General features: G+C 42.3%; 2 protein-coding genes across 2 annotated transcripts in view; one reads left to right on the top strand and one right to left on the bottom strand.

The window, feature by feature from the left end:
• Positions 1 to 17,865, top strand: part of dync1i1a (dynein cytoplasmic 1 intermediate chain 1a) — a gene marked incomplete at both ends in the record, with an annotated part of 56,149 nt that extends 38,284 nt beyond the window's left edge. Inside the window, 7 exons of the mRNA XM_083982800.1 lie at positions 1,594 to 1,740; positions 3,138 to 3,251; positions 3,572 to 3,705; positions 5,756 to 5,900; positions 11,185 to 11,325; positions 14,775 to 14,900; positions 17,755 to 17,865. Coding sequence (XP_083838926.1) covers positions 1,594 to 1,740; positions 3,138 to 3,251; positions 3,572 to 3,705; positions 5,756 to 5,900; positions 11,185 to 11,325; positions 14,775 to 14,900; positions 17,755 to 17,865 — 918 coding nt within the window. The remainder of the gene's footprint in view (positions 1 to 1,593; positions 1,741 to 3,137; positions 3,252 to 3,571; positions 3,706 to 5,755; positions 5,901 to 11,184; positions 11,326 to 14,774; positions 14,901 to 17,754) is intronic.
• A 1,613-nt stretch (positions 17,866 to 19,478) lies between these two features.
• The window catches only part of slc25a13 (solute carrier family 25 member 13), a gene marked incomplete at its 3' end in the record, with an annotated part of 48,870 nt that continues 44,521 nt past the window's right edge, over positions 19,479 to 23,827 (bottom strand). Inside the window, exons 16-18 of the mRNA XM_083981560.1 lie at positions 22,594 to 22,752; positions 20,737 to 20,827; positions 19,479 to 19,686 (exon numbers count right to left, since the gene is read on the bottom strand). Of these exons, the coding sequence (XP_083837686.1) occupies positions 19,479 to 19,686; positions 20,737 to 20,827; positions 22,594 to 22,752 (458 nt within the window). The remainder of the gene's footprint in view (positions 19,687 to 20,736; positions 20,828 to 22,593; positions 22,753 to 23,827) is intronic.

Below are 23,827 nucleotides of genomic sequence, written 5' to 3' on the forward strand. Positions count from 1 at the left end.
AGGATTTTTATATTGATCTGCTGTCAGCCAGGACGCATGTGAGGGAACAGCTGAAATGATGACGCTACCTTAGCACAGTCACTATAGTGTTAATCCCAATGAATTGATTTGTTCTTTTACTTCTAGTGGCATACGGTATATATCCGTGCTCTTGATTGAAAAATATTTCTGAATTTGCATAAAATTAGGCTCAAGGTTGAAATGAGGCTTAAAGGATAAATTATGAAGTTACATTGTCCATTGAGTTTCATGATAGATGTAAGTAAATGGCATTCTAGGTCAGTGTTGTCTCGGAGAGTGGTCATTAAGTTAATCAAACATTAATTAATTAGTTTTTATTAAGGTATATTGATTATATTGTCTTTCATCCATCCGATCCCCATGATTGTAATATAATAAAACAGCCTTAGGTCATTTCTTTGAATGCTGCACAAATGTGAATTCAACGATGAAGTGATACAACTTTGGTGGCCAAAGGTCAAAGGTCAACGTGACTTATGAAAACATGTTATGGCCGTAACACACTGTTTCAAAGACAACTATAAGTAATGTTATCCTAAAGTTTATAGAACATTTTAACACATGCTCGGTTACAGTATATCCACATAAACAACCATTGCCTTTTTAATACATTAATTGATTTGGGAGGATTCTGGTAATGAATGAAGTGACTGTCTCAGAGGAACACTAAATCTGTCAGGGTTTCTTCTTCCAGCAGAATCTACGACCGTATCAGGCAACAACCCACTCGCATGTTGCAAAATGATGATTTGTGTCTCTGAGCTTCTTGTTGGATGCTCTCTGGGCCGTGTCATGCCCATAAATTAACATAATTAACAACATGATTGTGCTGCTTGCCTAAATGGATGGATGGGGGAACGGGGAGCAGGGGGGGGGGGGGGGTAACTCTGTCAGTGCATAACATCACTTGTCCTCCTGTAGCACTATGTGGCCGAGACATTTTCTCATCACTCCTCAGCGCAGACGCTTGAGTGGCTCTGGGTCAGGCGAGGCTAGCTGTTGCACGCAGAAGAAGCCCGCATGGGACAGGCAGTGAAGAGGAACCAAAACTCAATAAACACGGCACTGGCGAGGGAGGGAGTTCAAGGGGGCGCTTGTCATGATGGAGGCTACAGTGAGCGCTCCAGTGGCTGCTGGGGTTTTGATGCTGTAATGTGAAACGGCTGGGGGAAAGAGGACTACAATTCCCCTCTTTGTCTGGTCTCCGCCCCAGCATCACCCCTTTCCCCTCTCCTCGGCGGACCCCCACCATAGCCAGACTCATCATCTCCTTCTCCGCCTATCTGCCCGGTGTCTGCCACCCATCTCGCCGCCTTGATCACTCGTTCTCACTCATGCTTCGTCTAGCATTACTGTTTTCGCTTCACATATTTCTTTGTTTCTGCTTTTTTCTCACTGTCTGCTGTTTTATCTAAGCATCTTATCTTTTCTCACCATCTTGATCTCCATGAAAATATGTTAGACTATATGTATATAGAATATATGTATGAAATAACCTCACAGCAGAATAAGATGCAGAGATTTCCCCTCTCATCCTCTCCTATTCTGTATTCTTCTCTCTCCTCTCCTCAGTCCCCGGTGGTGTCTGTGGGCTTTGCCAGGTTTCATCCTAACCTGGTGGTGGGGGGCACGTACTCAGGCCAGATCGTACTGTGGGACAACCGTAGTCACCGTCGGACCCCTGTTCAGAGGACTCCTCTGTCTGCTGCTGCGCACACTGTAAGGCTGAGGCTCAATACCACTGTAACATAAAAATAGAATGAGTAAAAATAAGCTATTGTAGAGAAGTATTACTCAGAACAGAAACCTAAAATGTCCTCATTTATCTAAAACAAACGAAAAAACTCAGACATGTCTCTCAGAGTTACAGTCCTACAGTGTTTTGCTTTTAGTGCTTAAACAATTATTAATTAATCAGTCTGCAGAAAACAATTGCAGACTTTATAAACGTTTATTTTGAAACATAGATATTGGGAAATTGTATTTTGTGTATTGGGAAATATTTTCTGACATTTTAAAGACGAAAAAAATGATTTGTTTACAACAATTAAAATAATTGCTATTTTCAGCTCAGTGTGATTGTAAATGTTAAAACAAGCTCTGACTTACATGAAAAAGCTTTCAGTATTTGCATTTCAAAGGGCATAATACAGTGATTTACTGTAGTAGCAACATAACAGAGGAGAGTTTAAGCTCCTGACACAGGGATGTTCATGATTAAATACAACAATCAAAATTCACATTAGGTACATTTGTTTTTTTGTGTTTTTTAATGTAAGGAGTTTTCAGGGGCTAAAAGGTTTGAAAAGTGTTCTGCATAAATTGCCAGATTAATACATACTTCATATATTATTGTAGGTATCTTATAATAAATAGGAAGGGTAATAAGAAAATGTCATTATAATCTGAGAATCAACATTTTCACACACACACACAGAGTTGAAATGAGCGTTCATACTGTAGGTATAACTGGACACACAGCGCTACGTGTCATCCATACATCCATATTGGCTGTGGTCGTCCCTCTTGTCTTCTCCAGTGAGCCAGTCCATTGCTGGTCGCTGAACGGGATCTTTGTTCGGCTCAGTCAGTACACAAATTAATTACTGCCCAGTAATGACATAATGGTTACGTAGAGTCATTTATAAGGACGACAACACAGGCATGTGAGGTGTGTGTTGGTTCCATAGATTGTAAAAAAAAAAGACTAATCACAAACTAGTTCACAAACTAATGATGTCATGCTTAAGGGTAACTCAAAGTAACATGTTAAAAATCTAATTGTTTTAATATTAACATAACAAATTATTGGAGTATTTAATTTCCTGGACAGACAGCTATCCTAATACTTATTATAGAAGGGGCCAAAGGTGCAGAGAAGTTCTTATGCATCTAATCAATGACAGTAAAAACCATGACTTACTGACAACATGCAGTGGATAACAAGCCTTTCAGTGGAGACTGTTGTAATCTTCTCAGTTTAGAGTTAGGAGATATTGAAAACACGTGGTATTATGTATTGTGCAAGTGTACATTCCCACCCATCTTGTCCTTTTGTGTATCTGTGTGTCTGAATCACTTTGTATGTATTTGTCTCTGTGTGTGTGTTTGTGTAGCATCCAGTGTACTGCGTGAACGTGGTCGGCACGCAGAACGCCAACAACCTGATCACTGTGTCTACAGACGGCAGGATGTGCTCCTGGAGTCTGGACATGCTCTCCCAGCCACAGGTACACAACACAACACAACACAACACAACACAACACAACACAACACAACACAACACAACACAACACAACACAACACAACACAACACACTCTTCACTCATCACACAACCTGCCACAACATGTGTCTTTAACGTCTTAAAGCACAAATAACGTTCAATATATTATGACTCAGTAAGTGGTGAAATCTACCTGTGATTCCCCATCTATGTTCTATAACTGTTGATGGACTTGTACAGGCGTGTTTATGGGCTCACATTAATGCTTGCCACTGTGTGTGTGTGTGTGTGTGTGTGTGTGTGTGTGTGTGTGTGCTTGTGCGTAGGAGACCATGGAACTAGTGTACAATAAATCTAAGCCGGTGGCGGTGACAGGTATGGCCTTTCCCACGGGAGACGTTAACAACTATGTGGTGGGCAGTGAGGAGGGCACTGTCTACACTGCATCCAGACACGGCAGGTAAGTGAACACACACACACACACACACACACACACACACACACACACACACACACACACACACACACACACACACACACACACACACACACACACACACACGCACACACACAGAGACATGCTGTTAAACACACAGGCATAAAGTTACACAGTAAATAACACCGTCACATGATCATAGTGTTGAGTGGTGCTTTAGGTGCTTGTTTAATGTTTCTACATTACATAATATGACTTATAGTTTTACAGTAGAATAACCGTAAATATACATTTAGGAATCCAGGACATGTTGAGGTTGAAGGGTAATAATGTTAATTTTTTTTATTTTTTTTATTGGTGAAGTGAAGTGATAGACGAGGTGACATAAGGGACAAATATGTTACAACACATGGACAAACATACAAACAGTCGACATAGGTACAGACAACAACAGGAAATTACGTGTTACGATGATACATGAATGTAGTATTACTGTAAGTGTGTGTGTGTGTGTATGAGAGGCAGGTGGAGTGGTATTGCCAGTATATACATATATAATATGATATAGAGCATACAAAAATAATAATAAATAATAATAATAGTAATAATAATAATGAATAGGTAATAAATATACATGTGTATATATATATATATATATATAATTGATTGATATATACAATATATATATAATTATATATATATAATAATTGATTGATTTAAATGTTTATTTTGAATATATTATTAAAAACGACAATAAGACAAAACATTTAAACATGAGATATAGAAATTCATATTTGAAAAGGAGTGAGAAGTAAAACTTATAGACTCCCACCCCCTCTCTTTAAATAATGAATACCTAAACCTGTCTAATGTTACAAAAACAAGAATATCATATACACCTAATACAGAATACATACATACATACCTACATATCCACATATACATACATACATAAATACCCACATACACATGCATACACATGCACATTCCTACATACATGTCCACATAAACATCCACATGTACACACATCTCCATGCATACAAACATATACGTATACAAAAAAATATAAAATAGGTCTAATACCGACATCCACCTTCACATTCAATAACACAAACACACACACACATACTCACAAACACAATATCCTCCTAACACTTGGTGCGACCCAACATCTCCCTCAGCCTGTACCTCTGGAAAATAATGTCTTTGTACCTCATTTTAAACTGTGTCATGTTTGGACATTGCTTCAACTCCATAGTGAACTTGTTCCATAGTCTGACCCCGCTGACTGAAACACAAAAACCTTTCCTGCTTGTGCGAATTAAAGTTAAATTAAAGGTAATTTTTCAATATAGGTCCCCACATGAATACTGAATCATTTCGGTATATTTATTGGTAATAGATTATTTTTTGCTTTGAACATTATTTGAGCTGTTTGATAGCCCACGATGTCTGTAAATTTTGGTAATTTGGACTGTAGAAATAATGAGTTTGTGTGTTCCTGAGCCAGCGTTATGATTGATCCGTATTGCTCTTCTTTGCATGGTGATTAGTGGCCGTAGTGATGTTTTATAGTTGTTGCCCCAAACTTCAGCACAGTATTGGAAGTATAGTGAGACCAGGGAACAGTAAAGAGTGTGGAGTGATTTCTGATCCAAAACCTTTTTTGCTTTGTTTATTATTGCAATGGTAAATAAAAATTGAATAGAAAAGTAGCCCAGTAGGAGACACACAGGACAGCAGTGAGGCGATCCCCCATCTCTCTTCTCCTTTCCTTTCCCTTCCCTTTTTTTTTTTTTATAATGTTAATATTTGCTTTAATGCCTTAGACATTATCGAAACATTTAATTGGAATAAGATTAAATAAGTATTGCTTGTTGCTTTTTTTTTTTTTTTTTTTAAGTGAATTTAATTGAATTATTTTAACTCTTTCATGTGCTGTGATTTAGTTTTGAGCATGATAATCCACAATGACACACAAACCACTTCACCCCCTTATATTTAGCCTGTGTGAGACAACTGCATGACGAGTTATGAATTTCATTCTTCGTGCCTCATTGTCGTCCCTCTCCAGTAAGGCAGGGATCTGTGAGATGTTCGAGGGCCACCAGGGGCCAGTGACGGGCATCAGCTGTCACAGCGCGGTGGGCACCGTGGACTTTTCCCACCTCTTCATCACATCCTCCTTCGACTGGACTGTCAAACTCTGGAGCACCAAGGTGTGTACTTTTGTGTATCTGTGTGTGAGTAAGAGAGAGGGGATGTGTGGGGGGTTGATTGTGGACTCGGAGACAGAGTGAGCGTGTGTGTGTGAGTGTTGAGAGTGTAGAAATGAACAAGCGAGTTGGGGGCTAAAGCTGAGAACTGCAGGTGAGCAACTTCTTTTTGAAAATCAGTCTCTTACTACTTGTGTGTCTGTGCGAATGTGTGTGTGGGCATTATGAGGGAGTTGTGTGTGTATATGGATACTGTGTGGGTGGGTGTGCAGTGAAATCATTCAGTAGCAAAGTAACAGAGTCGGTGCTGATGTTGTAAACCCCCCACTAAGACCATCACACACAACTGTTGTGATATCGATACTCTGACAAGCTGCACTTTTTGCTGCACAGTTTCTTTTTGGAACATGGGTTAATTTAACCTGAGTTTCGCCTGCCAGGGAGTTTCCTCTCAGGCTGTGCTGCACCACCAGTTGGATGTACTAATAAAATGCTTTAGTTTTATAGATGGTAAAACAGGTTTACTGCCAATAGTACAGGAGTCGGCTGGATATCTGCCCAGCATCAGATGAAGGTTTGTCTGTGAGGTGGAACTGAGGGAAAAAGAATAAATGACTTGATCATGATTTTATTTTTAACAAGACTGGGTCAAAATCCCCTGTCCAGACTTATTCTGGACTTTACATTCTGATGTGTTCGATGATAGATATTAATATGGACAAATTCCTCCTAAAGCTGTATTTGCATTTTTTTTTTTTCCTGATTCTGTTGCCAGACAATGGAACAACTTGTGTGATTGCAATGTGCCCGTCAAGACCACATGTTAACTACTGTAGCAGTTATTTTCCAAGCTGCTGGTAAAATGCTGATTTTATAAGTTGAATTTTGGCCAACTTTTCTTGTAAAACAATCACTCAGAGAAAGAGTTTGACATGTGTCTGCGAAGGGAAAACCTGACCTTGCGCAACTCTCATGTCCTAAAAAGTTGCTAGATTTGTTGTGAGGTGCTTTTATAAAAAAAAAAAAAAAAGATGAGTCTAGTGACAAAGGAGCTAAATTGTCAACGCAGCTTGTTAAATTGTTTGCAGATCAATTAATAGGGTCTGGCCAATTAGTAGTTTGTCTTTTACTAATAAACTGAGCTGTACCAACAGTTCTGTATTCACTTACAGCTATTTGATATTGTTCAGACATGGTGTGTGTCCTGTATGCGTGCATCACTCCCTCCTCCGTCCCTGCAAAAACCCAAATGCACTGATGGGACCGGTGCTGGCTGCCCGCCTGCAGGGGCACTCAGTGGATCTAAGTCAGACACACTGTTGAAGGTGGGCACTCCTCCTCTCGCTGGTTTTGAGTGACCTCGTCCACTCAGGGCATTTGTTCTCCTTTCAAACCGACGTGATGAATTCCATTTGGCAGCATTTTTAGTGGCAGTAAAAAGCAAACGGTCACTGTTTCTGTCAAAGTGAGTGTCGGAGAATAGAAAAGTTAGCCAACTCATTCAAAGGACACTTTTGGCAGCGGTGAAGGTCGCGAGACACAAAGGAGTACGCTTACAAGGTACATATGACTTCTGTGGCTGAAATGGGATTGTATATACATGTAGGATTAACACACAGTAGAAAATAGGATTGTGTTAATAAGATGGAGAATTAAAGATCGAAGAGGGTAGGAAACAAAGATAGAGAGAAACCTGCAAGAGAGGGCGCAGGATGCAGGAGTCAGCAGGAGTAATGAAAATTCATGGTTATAGTGGAAAGTTATGCTAACGTTGAAGGACAGAGAGATCAACAGGAGCGGGGCGTCAAACAGCAAAAACAGGCAGAAATCAAAGAGAGAACTATTCAATGTAAGGAAAATACATAATGCATATTGCATAATACCTTTAACTTTATGCAAGATCCAGTTACAGGGTTCATACTTGGCTATGACAGGCAGTAAAGATGAATTTTAGCTCATGTTTGCATGCAGCCGGTCCATAAGTCACGTGCGAAGGGTCCCATGACACATATTAAAACATTTCTGTGGATTTTCATCAGGAGAGCGGGTTATTTTTCAGGATTTGGGAATTCCCTTTCCTTTGAGGGGTACCGCAGGAATGTGCGTCTGTCTCTTATCCCACAGAACTCATGTTTGTATGTGGGCAGGCGAAATACCTGTGTGTGTGTATGTCTGTGTGTAAACATAGACACCACACATGCCTCACGTACACCTTAAGCAAGCTGCCGTTGCTTACCTAAAACCCCCTTGAGGTTTGCCTTCAACCCACCAATCACAGCCATCACACACCGTTGTAACACACATACATGTTGGGATGTTGGATCCTCTTTGCATTCACACGCACGTCTGCCCTCGCAGTTCAAAAGGGCCGTCGTACAGGAGTCTCCTGATGTTTTTACACTCAGCGGTGCAAATATTGTGGTTAGTGAAAACATTTCTAGTCAGCCAGAGTGAGAAGACGTCGCGACAGCTGGGAGTGGGTTCATAATTGTGCATAACTTGAACCGTCATGCTCTCTTGACCCTGAAACCAGCATCTACTAACTGATTGGATGGAGCGTAATCATTCCACTTTTGCTCTCTTAAGAAGTTAATTAAAGGTCTGCATCACTGTCAGCTCAGGTGATTGTTAATGAGTGTTGATAATATTTCAGATGAGTGTCTGTAGATGTATTTGGAAAAGGAGAAAATGAGACTCTGTCAAGGGTTTAGCGTGTGCTCTCTTACAGCTCCGCTTATGAAGCATTTCATAACAATGTCTAATTTGAGGACAACTCTGATCGTATGGCGTCTGTGATGCGGAGAGATCGTACAGTTCTGGCTGCTGCAGAAAAGACACAGCTTGGATCCCTCTGGAAGGAGATGAGAAGTAGTTTTCTGTAAAACTCACTACCTCTCTAACATTTTGGATTTTGAAAGAGCAATCATGAAGGTGTTAAAGGTCCCATTTTGTAAAAAGGTAGATTCCCATGTTTGTTTTTTATCATCAATCAAGTCCAGGTTCTGTATGGATACTGTGAAAATATCAACACTTCAGTCCACAGAGAGATGCTCGCAGCCTGTAGTCAGAAACTGAGCCTTAAAACCAGCCGTCAGGACTTCAGTAACTTTATGATGTCACAACAAACTCTCAGCTGTGTCCACACTGAGCCTGTCTGGACCCATCATACAGCCTCGCAGGATTTTGTTTCTTTGTAGTATTTACCTGCAATCTGCTCTGTTGTTATTCAATCACTCAGAAAACAGCCAGCCAATCAGGAAAGAGGCTTTAATGCTCTCCTCTGATTGGCTGACTTGTAACTTGTTATTACTAGCCCCTAGTAGAAGAGTCTGGAGTGTAAAATGGTTTGTAGTTCTTAAAACCATAAATATATCTTCTGATAGATATCAAAACCTCAGATAAAACACAATAAAAGTGTAAAATATGGGACCTGTAACAATTGTAATGCTGGGTATGAATTTATAATTTGCATTATTTTAGTGTTATTTTACCAGTATGACTGTGATTGCCAAGAATATGTAAATAGGCATGACAATCTTAAGAATTAAATGCCTAACTAACCATTCACCCATTCATCAGCTGGTTAACTTGCTCAGAGACATGGGAGGGAAACCAGACTTAATATCAATAAATCATTATAGCACTTTGACGTTAACTATCGGTATCCAGTGCACTGGAACTGGTTTTCCAGTTTAAACGTGCCAGGAACATCCCAGCTCCTGAGCACAGGAAAGATAATGACAAGCAGTTAGTTCATGTGCGGCGCCACAAGGATTAAGCTTCATTTTAAGATTAGTTTTAAGACTTGGTGCTGCAGATTATTTACCCAAATCACCTTATTTAAGAAAGGTAGATTATGGCCAGACAACAGTAAAATAGTAGTTTACATTCTGAATAGTAAGTAGATAGAAAGAAGACTTTATTCATCTCATCTCTCAACTCCTACATTATGTGTTACCTTAACGTACAGAGGCAAACCAGACGTTTAAATAAAATGACATTTTACATGTTTACCAGTAGATATGAAATATTGTAGAGAGAGAAGATGAGTAAAAGAGTTAAGTCAAACTGTGATGGTGACAGAGACTGAAACAAGGAGAGAGCATAAACAGCGGCCACCCAGCTGATCGAATGCTGAAACAGTGAGGTGGAGAGAAATGACCTCTGCTGTCACCTGTTCGGCTGGAAAACAGGTTCAATCGAGGCTTGAAATTGCCTCGGCCCTGTTTGTGTTTGTGTGTGTGAGTGTGTGTGCGTGTGAGTCTCACAGCCTTTCAGAGCAACCGCAGAGCGAGGGAGTAAAGGTGATGGAGGAAAAGGAAAAAAGACAGAAGGCAGGAGGAGGAGGAGGGAGAAAAAGAAAGAGAGTGACTACATTCTTTCATTTGCTCCTCTAGCCAACCTGTCTCCTGTCCTCCACCCCTCCCACTCTACCTGTCAGGAATGCAGTTTGTAAGCCTCTGGAATCCTAACAGCCAGTCTGAGGGATGGACACACACGCACACACACACACACACACACACACACACACACGCTCATATTTGTATCGAGCTATTTGCCTGTAATAGCTTCTTATGAGCAGCGGGAGTGTGTCTTGGAGCTGCCATATCGCTACTACAATATGAAGTGTAGATTAGACTAGAGAATGCATTTCCTGAAGGAAATACCGAATGCTGAAAGCTGGAAGCTGAATGAGCTGAATAAATTGTTAAAACAATGCTGTGTGCCATGTCATTATCACACAGTATTAGTTTATATTTTAGCCAATTACTTGTAAAACCAATAAAAATGTATATAAAAACGCTTGAAATACATAACCGTATTGATACATGGTAGATTATTTGTATCGGTATAGACCAAAATATTCCAGTGTTGGTCGGACTACACACACACATATTCCGTTTCTAGAGCCCCTTCCTCTGCGTCCATCTCTCTCTCTCTCTCTCTCTCTCTCTCTCTCTCTCAGACAGCTGTTGTGTTGAGGTTACAGTACACCTTGTGGAGGGGCCCTCCCTTTCATCTCTCCCAGCGGTTTTATGGCGCTGTGTGAATGTGCTAGGCTTTTTAATTAGGCTCTGCACCCAGACAGGCCCCAAGGCTGAGGCAGCGCCACTCTGTCTGAAACTCACTCACTCCCTCTCTCCATTCCTTCTCTCTCTCTCTCTTCTCTTCTCTTTTCTTTCTGGTGTGTCATCTGCTGTAATCCCTAACTCTCTCTCTCTTTTTTTTCTTTACAGTGTTTTTTTCTCTCACTCTCACACAGATCTCCTCTTTTCCTCTTTTTCAGCACAACAAGCCCCTGTACTCGTTTGAGGACAACGCCGACTACGTGTATGACGTCATGTGGTCACCTGTGCACCCCGCCATCTTCGCTGCCGTGGACGGCATGGGCCGCTTGGACCTGTGGAACCTCAACAACGACACTGAGGTGTGTGTGTGTGTGTGTGTGTGTGCGTGCGTGTTTGTTAGTGTGCTGCCGGGTGAAGACAGGTCATTGTGGGCGTGTCTTCCATGTCATCTCTTTGTGTGTGTTTGGTGTCCTCGGGGCTTGTCGCTAGGCCTGAACCGCACAACCAAACACCCCGGCCGTCTCCTTCCCATCAACCCCACACCCCACCACCACCCTCCACATCCCTTCCTGCACGCACACACACACACACACACAGACACACACGATTCCCCTGTAGGCGTTTCCCACAGCCCTCGCTTTAAATCAGACAGGGTGACATCTCCTCATCCCGGCTCCCACCCAGCCATCAGGCCAACATTCCTCCAACCTCTGTCCAACGTTAACCCACCACCCTGTCCCATCTCCCTCCCACAATCTGTCCCATCAGTGAAGCTCACAGATGTGCAGGCGACCACGAGCCCCAGCCCTCAGTCCGCAGTCCCATGCTGGAGATGAAAATAATAAAAGGAGAAAGTTCAGGCCCGGGGACAAGGGGAGTGCATTTAAGGCTAGTAAATAACCGCTCATCTTGTTTTACAGCCCAAATGCATTGGATATAAAATAGTTAATAAAACGTATTAAAAATATAATTCAAAACAATGACTCAGACACATGTTTTCCCCAAGATTTTGTCAATCTGAAATGAATTATTCAAGGTAATTTTATGAAGCCCAATTCCACGCCAGTTCACTGTCAAACATGTTTAGTCTTTGAAATATTTTCCACAAATTGTTTGCAGTTTGTTAGTAATTTTGGAAAAGTTCCACATCTTGAGGAAAACACACAAGTTAAGCAGCTTCATATTTACCGTACAGACATGAGTGTGGTATCAATTTTCTCATCGAACTCCAGGCAAGAAAGCAGATAATTATGTTTCCCCAGAATGTCCGAGCTATTACTGGAGCAGGTCGTCTGCTAATCAGTAAGTGGGTGAATGAACGGTTGAACGTGGATGGCAGTGTAAAGAGCGTTGAGTGGTCGACAAGGCCAGAAAAGCGCGACATAAGTGCAGTCCATTTATCATTCCTTCAGGTATAAGAGAAGAGAGAAGAAGTTGCATTATAGAGAAAATATAAGTTCAGCCGTGAGTGTGAAAACCATACTTTGATCCAACTCTCACAGAGGAGGAGGCACCGAACCTTTGATCACGCAGGTAAAATAGGGATAAAAGGATCCTCCATTCTCCTTGGCTCTTGGTTTCCATGGAGACAACACCCACAGTGCCTTCGACCTTAATACGAGTCTGCATCTCTCTACAGATGCTCTCCTCCCTCTCTCGTAATGCTCTTTTGCTGCTTGTTCGTCTCATTTTCTCGCAGCTCCTTCGCGCGGCACACGTGTGCGGGAAAAAAAAAAAATCACATCTCACCACCCAGGATTTCGTGGGTGAAATCATTTCCATTGTCTCATCTAATCTCTCTTTTCTTCTCGTTTTAACCCCACTCTCAATCCCCGACTCCATCGCCGGTGTTGTGTCTTCCCTCTGCAGCCCAGATGACAAGTTTCCCATGGTTCGCTCAACAGCGGCCTTTTCACTGACAGAGGAAGAGTTCATTACCGATGGTCTAACTGGGCTAACAATGTGCTTTATGAGAAACATTTGCTAAGGCACACACGCGCACACACACACACACACACACACACACACACACACACACACACACACACACACACACACACACACACACACACACACACACACACACACACACACACACACACACACAAACGGATGTACCAAACACACGCACACACATCCACTCACACACAGTCGGCCTAATAGCAACAGACTTCCCATTGTTGCCGTCATATTAAAAACATAACGACATTAACGGAGCAGTGCAAGCACGGCTGGTTCTCATTTCCACCACGCACACGCACACACATACATACAGCCAATACAGATACAGTACAGATCCACTCGAGCGGAGCGGTGGAAGCTAGCAGACTAATGGCAGCGAGTCTGTGGTTAGCGCTGCTTTAAATACGCAGGAGCTCGGTGTGTGAGGCGACATGATGCCAAGGCCTCTGTCTCCACCGGTGACATGTGTCAGACTCGCCTGCCACATGTCAGGAACAGTTTATGGAAACACTACAGATGGTTTTTTTGAGGTTTTGAAAGGTGCAACTCGAGCACTGGTGTTTACTAAAAAAGAGCATGGGCTCACCCACAACAGCAAACATGAAGGCGGTTATTATACACTAAATATTCCTGTGTCCACATCTGAATGAGAAGTTGTACATTTGACAGCAATGTTTGTCTAACTTGTAGGATATTTGGATAAAGTTGCTGTTTTTATGTAGCAAATGTGTTCAGTAAATTAGACTATAATAGATGTTCCCATTTTCCAATAAACATCAAGAAGATTGGTGTAAACAGCAAGTTGGCTATTGAATAAACTAGGGCTCAAGGAACAAGTTTAAAGGGACAACGAGGAGTTTTGGAAAGCGAAGTGTTTTCACACTACATTTACCATGAGCCTCCGCACACACTGTGAAATTCTTGGACCGGCGCAAGACGGACGTCTTGCCAAGAATGTTTTCATTCATCAAGAATGAAAGTCGGAGGTTCGAAGACGATCAGATACCGTCGTAGTTCCGACCATAAACTGCGATTCGGCGGCGTTATTCCAGTGACCCACCGGGCAGTGTCCGGGAAACCGAAAGTATTAACAAGTGGGTAACGTAGATTCATCCACATTAATATGAGACTTTTTTATAACTAAATACAAACTCCTCGTTGTCCCTTTAAGGGTAAAGTTGAGATCTGTGATGAGAAACTTGTAATTTCACTCATTTACTTTGAGTAAGCTGCATTTCTCACAGTTGAAACATATTGGAACAGCAGCTGTAAACAAGACAAGTCCCCGCCTGCAGGTGGCAGGATGGAGGTGTCATAGGTCACAGCAGGTTTGTCACCTCCTCACATTGTATTTACACTTAGCAACTGAATATGCTGCATATGCCACCGCTGAATGCTTAATGTGACATTTAAAAAAACAAAAACATTTGATTTATCGCATTGAGGTATTTCACTTTGAAATAAATCCCTCTGACTTCATGTGGTTTGAACAACCCTTTTGCGATGCATCCAACTTCAGACAGTTCTCTATATATTTAACTATTTCAGTTGCTCAAATGCATTTCTAATTTAGGTCAGAGTCAGGTTGCTTGGGAAAGATTGCATAGCATGACACAGCAGAATTCGAGATAAAAAGTCAGAATTGTTCAGCTGACGACTCAGGATCACTGTCGGCCTTTCTTTGTTTCCATCTGAATCATCTGTGACTGAGTATACGTCCTCTCATCTCAATGTGCTGTTTATTATATACATCCCAGTGTGAACGCACAGTTTGTGGTGATGTAATCTGATGCATTAGATGAGTGGAACTGTGGACTAAACTTTCTGATCTTTGTTGCTCCACCAGGTCCCGACTGCCAGCGTGACCATTGAGGGGGCGTCGGCCCTGAACAGGGTCCGCTGGTCTTCAGGAGGGAAGGAAGTGGCTGTGGGGGATTCAGAGGGTCGAGTCTGGATCTACGACACTGGAGAGGTACAGATGATAATAACTGTGCAATTTATGAATAGATAAATCACATAATACAAAAAAAGCAGAGACATACTCCATGTGTCTGTGAGCAGAATCTTTTTTGGTCCCCAGAAAAAAGAACGCTGGTTTGTTGAGGTACAGGTCTATCATTACAGAATAATGACTGGCATTAGAAATACCGATGCACTGCAGTGTTTCTCACATAAAACATTAATATTTTAGCAGGTTTAAAATAAAACTACTGTGCTCCTTGTTGTTGGATTCCCTCCAGGTGCTCTGGTGCAAAGAGCCGCTGGTTCTCGAACTTCGTTTTTAAAACCATCAAAAATGAATTAGACCCAAGGTGCCAAAAGCATGAGAGGACTACAGTGACCAGAAATGATTGCACTGTTGCAATTAAGTTGTTTTACAGAACATTGAGATATTTTAGTGCCTAAAATTAGGGTATGTGGTCTTTCTAAATAAAACATCAGTAATAAATCCCTCTCTCCAGATTTCAAAATAAAATGTCATGTGGTGGGGAAGTTATTTATGCAATAGCAACTGAATCTTAATTTTACACATTTATACTTATACATTGCGTGTTTCATGTATATTTAACACATTTTTTAACTGATTCTGAAGGAAGACCGGCTCTGAAAGAGGAGAAATGAGTGGATTTTTTTCAGTTAAACCTCCACATGCACCACAACCAGCCAGTTTAGGTCTTGTAGCCCTGTATGTTTACCCAACTGTCAGCATTGCCATGGATGTATGTGTTTGATTTTTTTTTTCCCCCCTTCTCTGTCGTGTCCCTGTAAAAATGGCCTCCACATGACTTTGCCACCACCACAAAGCGGCCAACCGCTCTGCCTGTTGCCTGTACGTTCTCTCATGTTTGGAGGGCTCTGGTCAGGATCCCCATGTGAGGGCGCGTTAGCCTAGCCGCTCGGCTAATTTTAGCCTCTTTTTCTGCTGTGTGGTTGAGGCCGAGCTGAGCCGGTGGCCTCCACGCTGGGCCCATGGTAACGAAGAGTCATCAATAAAAGTGAGCGGGGCTGAAAGGTTTTATGACTCCAAAGAGTTGTGTGTGGTGGTGGTGATGGGGGTATTTTTTCACTTGAAACTCCCCCTATAGAGCTAAAACTAGGAACAGCAAGCAAAAAAAAAGAGATGCCAGCAATTCCATCCAGAGCAGTGCGGTCATGGGACCAATAGCAAACCTTGAGACGCCTCCAGGAAAACAAAACACCAAATACTTTTATTTCAGTATTATTTTACTGAGTACAAATTAGTTGTAGGTCATTTATCAGCAGGGATTAGGGCTGTTTACATTAGTCCTGTGCTGGTGTTGCTCTGCATGGAAAGTCCAAATCGTAAAACAAACGCCATGGGACAAAGCTCCAACAGATCAGGGTCAGTGGTCTGATGCTGTTCCATGACGTGGAAATGTTTTGGACCTGCTGCTTGTTTTGTTTTGTTTCTTAAGGTGCTGGAGCTGCTGTTAAAACGCTGCTAATGCCGAAGTCACTTGGGCACCATATAGACGATGTTCTGGCAGCGCCCCCCGCTGCGGCCAGCCCAGCTCTGTGGGGGGTTGGAGGGTTCAAAATGGCTGCCTCCCTCCTCCTCCTGGTTCCTGTTTAATTACAGCCTGGCCATGCAAAGCGGTTGCAGACAGCTTGGGTGGCGGCCGTGGCTTCTGTCCCACTCACTCACGACTCCCACAGTGCACGACTGTAGCTACGCACATGAAGAGCAACAACATTCAGTTTGACAAGTCCTTCATTAGCCTTATGTAGCCTCTCTGTAGTGGCTGTGCCGGCAGCTTGGATGTAGACAGCAGCCCTGTGTCAGAAACAACAGATTTATCAATCTATCAATCAGGGAAGGTGACGGCTCCTCAGCTCCAGATGATTGGATATTACTACAGAAACACAGTCACTGCAGCGATATTTAAAGTAGCATTCATGTGAACGCTTAAGAGTTTCAGCAAAGGTTGCTTTTGTCAGACAATCCTGGGAGCCCTGATGTGATGTTGCTGCTGCCACACTGAACTGTTCCCCTTCCACATACAGACCTGCCACCACCTGTTTGTGCAGTTTTCTTGACATAAAAAGAACATTGTTGGGATTTATTTCTCTACAATTTGCAAAAAACTGTCCCACCTGCGTATGAACAGTTGTTGGGAAATGGGAACTCAGGTCTTTTAAAACCCTCCTGCTGTCCTCCTGGGTCAAGGAAGGAAGGACGAAAGGAAGGGCAAAGGGAAAGAAGGAAGGAAGGAAGGAAGGAAGGACGAAGGGAAAGAAAGAAAGAAGGAAGGCAGGAAGGAAGGACGAAGGGAAAGAAGGAAGGAAGGACAAAAGGAACGATGGGAGGAAAGAAGGAAGGGAAAAGGGAGGAAAGATAGATGGAGGGAGGGAACAACTGGATCAAAAGAGGAAGGAAGAAGAAGTAAGGACAAAGGGAAGGAAGGAAAGAAGCAAGGGAAAAAGGATTGTGGAAAGAAGGAAGGGAGGAAGGAAAGAAGGAATGATGGAGGAAGTGAACAGATTGGGTCAACAGGAGGGTTAAGTTTGAAAATGAAGGAAGTGGAAGAGTTTGACCAATCATAGCGCTGGGTTTTTCTCCATTAAGGTGCTACTCTAGAAGATTAGACTGTCTTCAAGGTGTGCAGGTCTACAGATGAACAAGAGAGGTTTTTTTTTAATGCAAACATAGAATTTGTTGATTTCTCATCATTATTGATGAAACAGTGTTGAGTAAAAATGAACGATGAATGATGAACAGTCAGTCTGTTACCAAGCAACCATTCAGTGAGTGTCCGCCCAGTGGATAACATGTTGTACCTGTCTCTCTGTGGTCCTCCCTCCAGCTGTCTGTGACTCACACTGACGACTGGGCGCGCTTCGCCCGCACCCTGATGGAGATCCGCGCTAACCGGGCGGACGGCGAGGAGGAGGGGCCTATGGAGCTGGCTTCATAGAACAGGACTCGGAACCAAAGTGGAGTGAATCAGAGAGCTGGTGTGCTTATATTGGTGTCACTGTAGCATGTGCTTCTCCTCCCATTTCATTCCTCCACCTTCATGTTCACCTTCCTGTCGCGGTCCGAACTCGGCCGCACTTTAACCGTATATTTGCATTTGCAGCAAATGTAAATGCAAACTGTCTATTAATGGGTAAACTGTTACTTCTACTGATACATCCACTCTTATTTATACGTTTAATGAATTAAGGTGATTTGTTGCTTGCAACTCGTGAGCCTACAGTATATACAAAGTGGCAGCCTTATGAAGATATGTGTACTGTAACGACGCTTTGCACTACCGTGAAAATAAAGCAGGGTCCATAGAATAGTCACGTATTGTTTACAAAATGTCACGTTCACTTTTCGTTGTGCTTCTTTTTCTCTGTATTAAGCCTGCATGCGACACATTCCTGAAATATCCCCGGGTTAGGGTTGTTATGGTGACGTTTTCACACGTGGGGCGTTTGTGGCTGCTTGATGTCAGTGTTTCGGGGGTGTCAGAAACAGAATCATGTGCCGTTTTGACACTTTTGTCTTAGGTTCTGAACGAGAGCTACACCTGTATATTCTAACAAGAGGTATATTGTACTGCAGAGTGCTGCTCACTGTTAAACCTGCTATGTTCACCATTAAAGCATAGCCGATGAACTCCCGCCTCTGTGTGTTGAATGGGAATGAAAACTCCAGCACACCTTCAGTTTACTAATATAAGTTTCTCTTTACTCTCAGTAGACATGTTGCTGCCATACGTACAGTAAGGCACAATTATTACACACCATCTGTAACTCCTACATTCTCTGTACTGTACAATTTTAAATACTCAGTCATGACACACTACAGAGGTGCAGTGGGTGCCAGCTCTCTCCTCCAGATATTTACACATCTGCACACATTTAAACCTGAACTCCTTACAGCCGTAAACATCGCGTACAGTCAGAATGTTACACTGTGTCTTTACATTCAAGTACTTTTTTTGGTCATATTCTAGATACATTTGATCAAATGAGCAACTCAGGATCAAAACAGCCTTATAGATATGAAAATATGTCTCTGGATATCTCATATGTACTGAAGTGCCACATTACTGATCAACAGATCCCTCCTCAGCCAGCTATATCATCGCAATGAGGAATGTGCTTTTGATTATATAGCAACAATAGGAAGACACTGGAAAGAGCTGCAGCTGTATGTAGTTATTGATGCTATTTTCCAAAGCAGTTAAGGTAAATTTCAACATCTGCCAGCCCTTCTACTGCCTGTGTGCATATACTGTACCAGCTAAACTGTATGAAAAAAAATAACCGCAATATAATACAACTCTATAACAATGTCAATCAAAGGTGAAGCAAACACTGCACGGCTTCTGCAAAGAGTTTTCTTTGAGTGACCCATGCTAACCGGCTGATTGACGTGGTTGCATATTGACGACTATATTTATATATAAGAGAAAATAAATTACTTTAAATAAATAACTTTAAATACTACAAACAATGGCTTTTGTACGAAAAACATTCAAGCCCTCTCTTCCACTTCACTAAACAAGCCCACCCCGCCCACCTGTGGAGGGATTCAGGGGGCGTTTGCAGGGGCTTCTGCTTCTGCTTCTGCTGCTGTTGCTGCTGCCGTCGCCACCGTGTAGCGTGGGAGATGGAGTCCAAACTTGCTCTCGATGCCAGCGAACGTGGCCACGGCCAACCTGAAGCCTCCGATGTGGTCTGGGTTGGGCGCCGGCAGGCTGATCCGAGACTTGGGGGTGGGCTCCGAGCCAGCCGGCTTTCTGCGGTGTGGAGAGAGAGAGGGAGAGAGAGAGGGAGAGAGAGAGGGAGGGAGAGGGAGGGAGACGGAGGATGAAGCCAGAAGCAGAGGGAAACAGGAGGAGGAGGGAAATGCAAAAAGGTGGTGGTGGTGGTGGAGAAATGGGAAAACTATTAAACAACATAAACATGGTGCAAGCTGTTATTTTAACCAAACAGGGGAGAAAGAGAGTGCACCGACGGGAGTTTTATTATCATTAGTATTAAATCTTGGATTAATATTATCACATTAAACAAAGTTTCGCCACAGAAATAAAAATCTTGATAGAAAATCAAAGGTGAAACAATTGAATATTTCTCCCTTTAAACACAACCGAACCAAATCCCTCTGTGATTTCACGCTCTGTGATTCGCTGCCAACGCGTCACGGACAGCGAAGGAACACAGATGAACCGGGTCCAAACCACACTGACTGTTCACTGGATCTGCAGCTGATTCTGTTTCACTCTGAGCCTCTGGGAGAGAAGCAGCTTCATATAAAAGTAATGAGCCATCCAGCCAGTACATGCGTGTGTAACACAGTCTCAGCTGTCCATTAAAAGAAGCATTTTTCTTAGTCATTTCTGAGAGGTTCGCCGCCTCTTGTTCCCCTCTGGACCTTTTTTAACTTCACACAGCTAAAGAGTTATTCCTGAGAGTGACCTATTTGGACGAGGAGAATGAGCTCGTTTCAGTCCCAGAAGTGAGACAGAGTGTCTGTCTGTACAAGTCAAATGGGCGCTGTCCGCCCTGATCATGGTGCTGTAAATCTCTTAAGTTTGAGAAAATTGTCACATCCTGATCTTTGAATGAGGCCTTCAATCTGTCAATGTATGTGCAGAGATTTTTGGTCTTGTGGTATTTCTTTTTCTCTCACCAAGGAGAGAGAGTTCACAGCCACTGAATGCTGAAATCAAGCCATGACATACTTGATGTAGCACTGTCTATGAATTAATACAATTCTGTGTGTTTGATATTAGAGGAGCTGACGTTTTGATGTGGTGGAGAGTTTTGTAGCTAAGAGTGAGACTCACTGTCCTCCAAAGTCGATGTAGAACCAGCGCTGCAGGAGTTCATAGGTCACCAGGGTCACGCCGAACTGAGGCGAGGACCGAAACACTCGAGCTGCAGGAGGGAGTAGAAATGAGTTTATTTAAATACAAATAGACACTTATCTCCACAAGTATATCATCCAGGGCTTGGGTTTGTGCATAATTAGGCTTGTATGTAAAATATGAACACAGTTCCTTTCATTTATATACATTTAAATGACTCAGGCAAGAAAAAAAATCATGATTAAATTACCATAATAATGGTAATATAACAAAAAATTACTTTTACTTTCTACTGTATGTGACACTAAACGTTTGGCTAATTTCACAAAACATTACTAGTGTGTTTTTTTTTCCTTTTTTTTTCTTTATTATTATTATTATTATTATTATTATTATTATTATTATTATTATTATTATTATTATTATTATTATTTTTACTACTATTTATTTAATTTAATCACAACTACCTGAAGATACATGACCTTGCATTGTTGCAGTTTCACACTGCACTATGATTTGCACTACACTGTGACCTATATAATTGTATTGTGTTGTATTGTACTGTATAGTTTGATGGCAGACTGCTGCCCACACGCCTGTATTATACTTCATTGTATTATCATTGTTATTACTGTTTTTGATATTCTTTAAAGGGACTGTGCCTAATAACACCCGGCAGGGGGACTGCCAATGTGAATCAGCCAAGGCTGCAATGGGCTCTATGCACAACTCCACTACTTCCTGAACTTAATGCTGCTCCTTTATTTCCTGTCTTACATTATTGGACAAACTGATTAGTCCAGGTTTGTCTGAGTAGTCACAATGGTCAGATACACCTGGATTAATCAGTTTATCCAATAATGTAAGTCAGCATTAAGTTCAGGAAGTAGTGGAGCTGTGCAAAGAGCCCATTGGGTACAGCCGCACCCCCTTGAAGGGAGTGCTGAATGCTGTACACTGTCCTCCAAAAATAAAAAATACATTGAAATTGAAATCAAACATCAAAAAATGTATCGTGCATCTTAAGAGTAACATGTATAAAACCAAAAGTAGAGGATAGAGGAGAAAAGCTACAGGCCTAAAGTTTATCCTGATAAATGTTCTTTCTTCTTATCTGCCAGATTTTACGGCTAATTTAAATGTTTAGTCTGTAAACAGCCAACTCAGTCTTTAGCGATCCTCCATATTTACAAAATAAAGTTTTGTTTTTATCTCACTAAACAGAATGTTGCCTGGTTCCCGGTAAAAACATGATTCAGACTGAACTGGAAACAAATCAGCTTTTCTACTTCCAAGTTTGTACATGTGCAAACATATTACTGACGAGTGACAACCTACATTCAAATTATATTGTGTTGGAAATATGTGAAAACAAAGAGCTCCGTCTTTAACGGCTTTATCTGTTCAACTGTGGAATATTTTTATGAGAATATAATCCATGAACAGAAACACACATTAAACTCGTATCCCCACTAAAACCTGCGGAGGTGATGCAGGTCTCTTTACCGCACATCTCCTTTCCTCAGGTTGCACGGCCTCCAGGTCAACCTGTGTGTAGCCTGGGAGGCAAAACTCAGGGCAGAGAAAAACCTGCAAAGCTGCTATTTGTAAAGTGTAGTTTTGTGAGAGCAGGGTACGACTCACATGAGCACATTTACATTTTTATTGAGCTTTTTGAGCTCTCTCATCTTCTTTATGGTGGAAGGACCACAAAGCTCAGGGAGACTTTTGGTGAGAAAATCAAACTTTAACAGCAGAAACATGAGGGGGTTGGTTAAAATGTTAAAGTTAAAATGATATTATTTTGTATGTTATTAGACTTTTTACTAAACGTACCTGAAGCTCCTTTCCAGAAGGCGCGGGGCCCCTCTTCTCTGAGGATCTTCCAGAAGCAGTCCACCAGGCCGCTGTAGGTGGTCTGACCGGCGCGCGCCGCCACCTGTAGCCTGGTCTTGATCACGTCTGCTGGGGTGACCAGAGAGGCCGCTGGCATGCCTGGACAGACAAACACAGCAGCTGTTGAGCCTTGAGTGATGTGTTTGATTCTAAATAGAGCAGATATCTCAAATCAAGTCTCAAACACATGAGCTGATTTGCAGGAAGCAGCCGTCAGTGATTGACTGGACTCTTGCATATCATCGTCTCTGCGTCTGATAGAGTGGTTTCAGCGCTCTTTGTTCCCTCTTTTAAAACACGCCATCTCGGATCTTGACCATTTCGCAGCAAGTCTGGCGCGTACATACACTATACACAAGTAGGGGCCAGTTCCTATCACTTCACCATCCACCAATCCATACCACCAGCGAGGCCATTATTTAATCTCTACCTTTTTTCTTCCTTTCCTCTCTCTCCCACTTTTCTTACAGCCGTTTGAAAGGGGGCCAGACAATGGACGGTAATGACAGCAATGCACACTGTGCCCCGTGCGCCGCTGAAAGTGACTGGCTGACTGAAGGGAGTGACTGCAAGGCCCCACTCCAGCCACTTCAGCCATGAATGGGCTCAATCATTGATGGCTCGGTCATTACCATCAACTGCCCTCTTGACGATTTAGTCTGACTTCTTGGTTTTTGTAACGGCCAAACGAGCTATTCAGCAAGCCTGATCAACTCAGCATTAGGTAGCAGACTAGCGACCGGTAGAGACTGACCACCTGCACTGAACTGAGGAGAGGAGAGGAGAGGGATCTGAAGTAGGGCTAATGGAAAAACGGTGACCCTGCAAATGCACATGACATGCAAAAAAAATGTTAAAAACAGTGGGAAAAAAGGAAGAAACATCAAAAAAAGAAAACAAAGGGATTATTTTTCCAGGATAGACACAGATGAAATAATTATTGTTTACATTTAAAAAGAAATCAGGACCACAATATTACCATCTGTCCCTTATAAAACATTTACAGCCTCTTTTAAAAAATATCTAAAACCATATATTGTTTACATCCACGTATGATTGCCAGCAGTTTTCGTCATCTTTGCCTTTGCATCGCTGCAGTCGTTGCTGCGTTACCACACAAACTGCGGGTCGGTGGAGCAGCTTAATGCGAATGCCACCACCATGTGCTCGTGCA

Source organism: Trachurus trachurus (genome assembly GCF_905171665.1).
Source record: "Trachurus trachurus genome assembly, chromosome: 11".
NCBI lineage: Eukaryota > Metazoa > Chordata > Actinopteri > Carangiformes > Carangidae > Trachurus > Trachurus trachurus.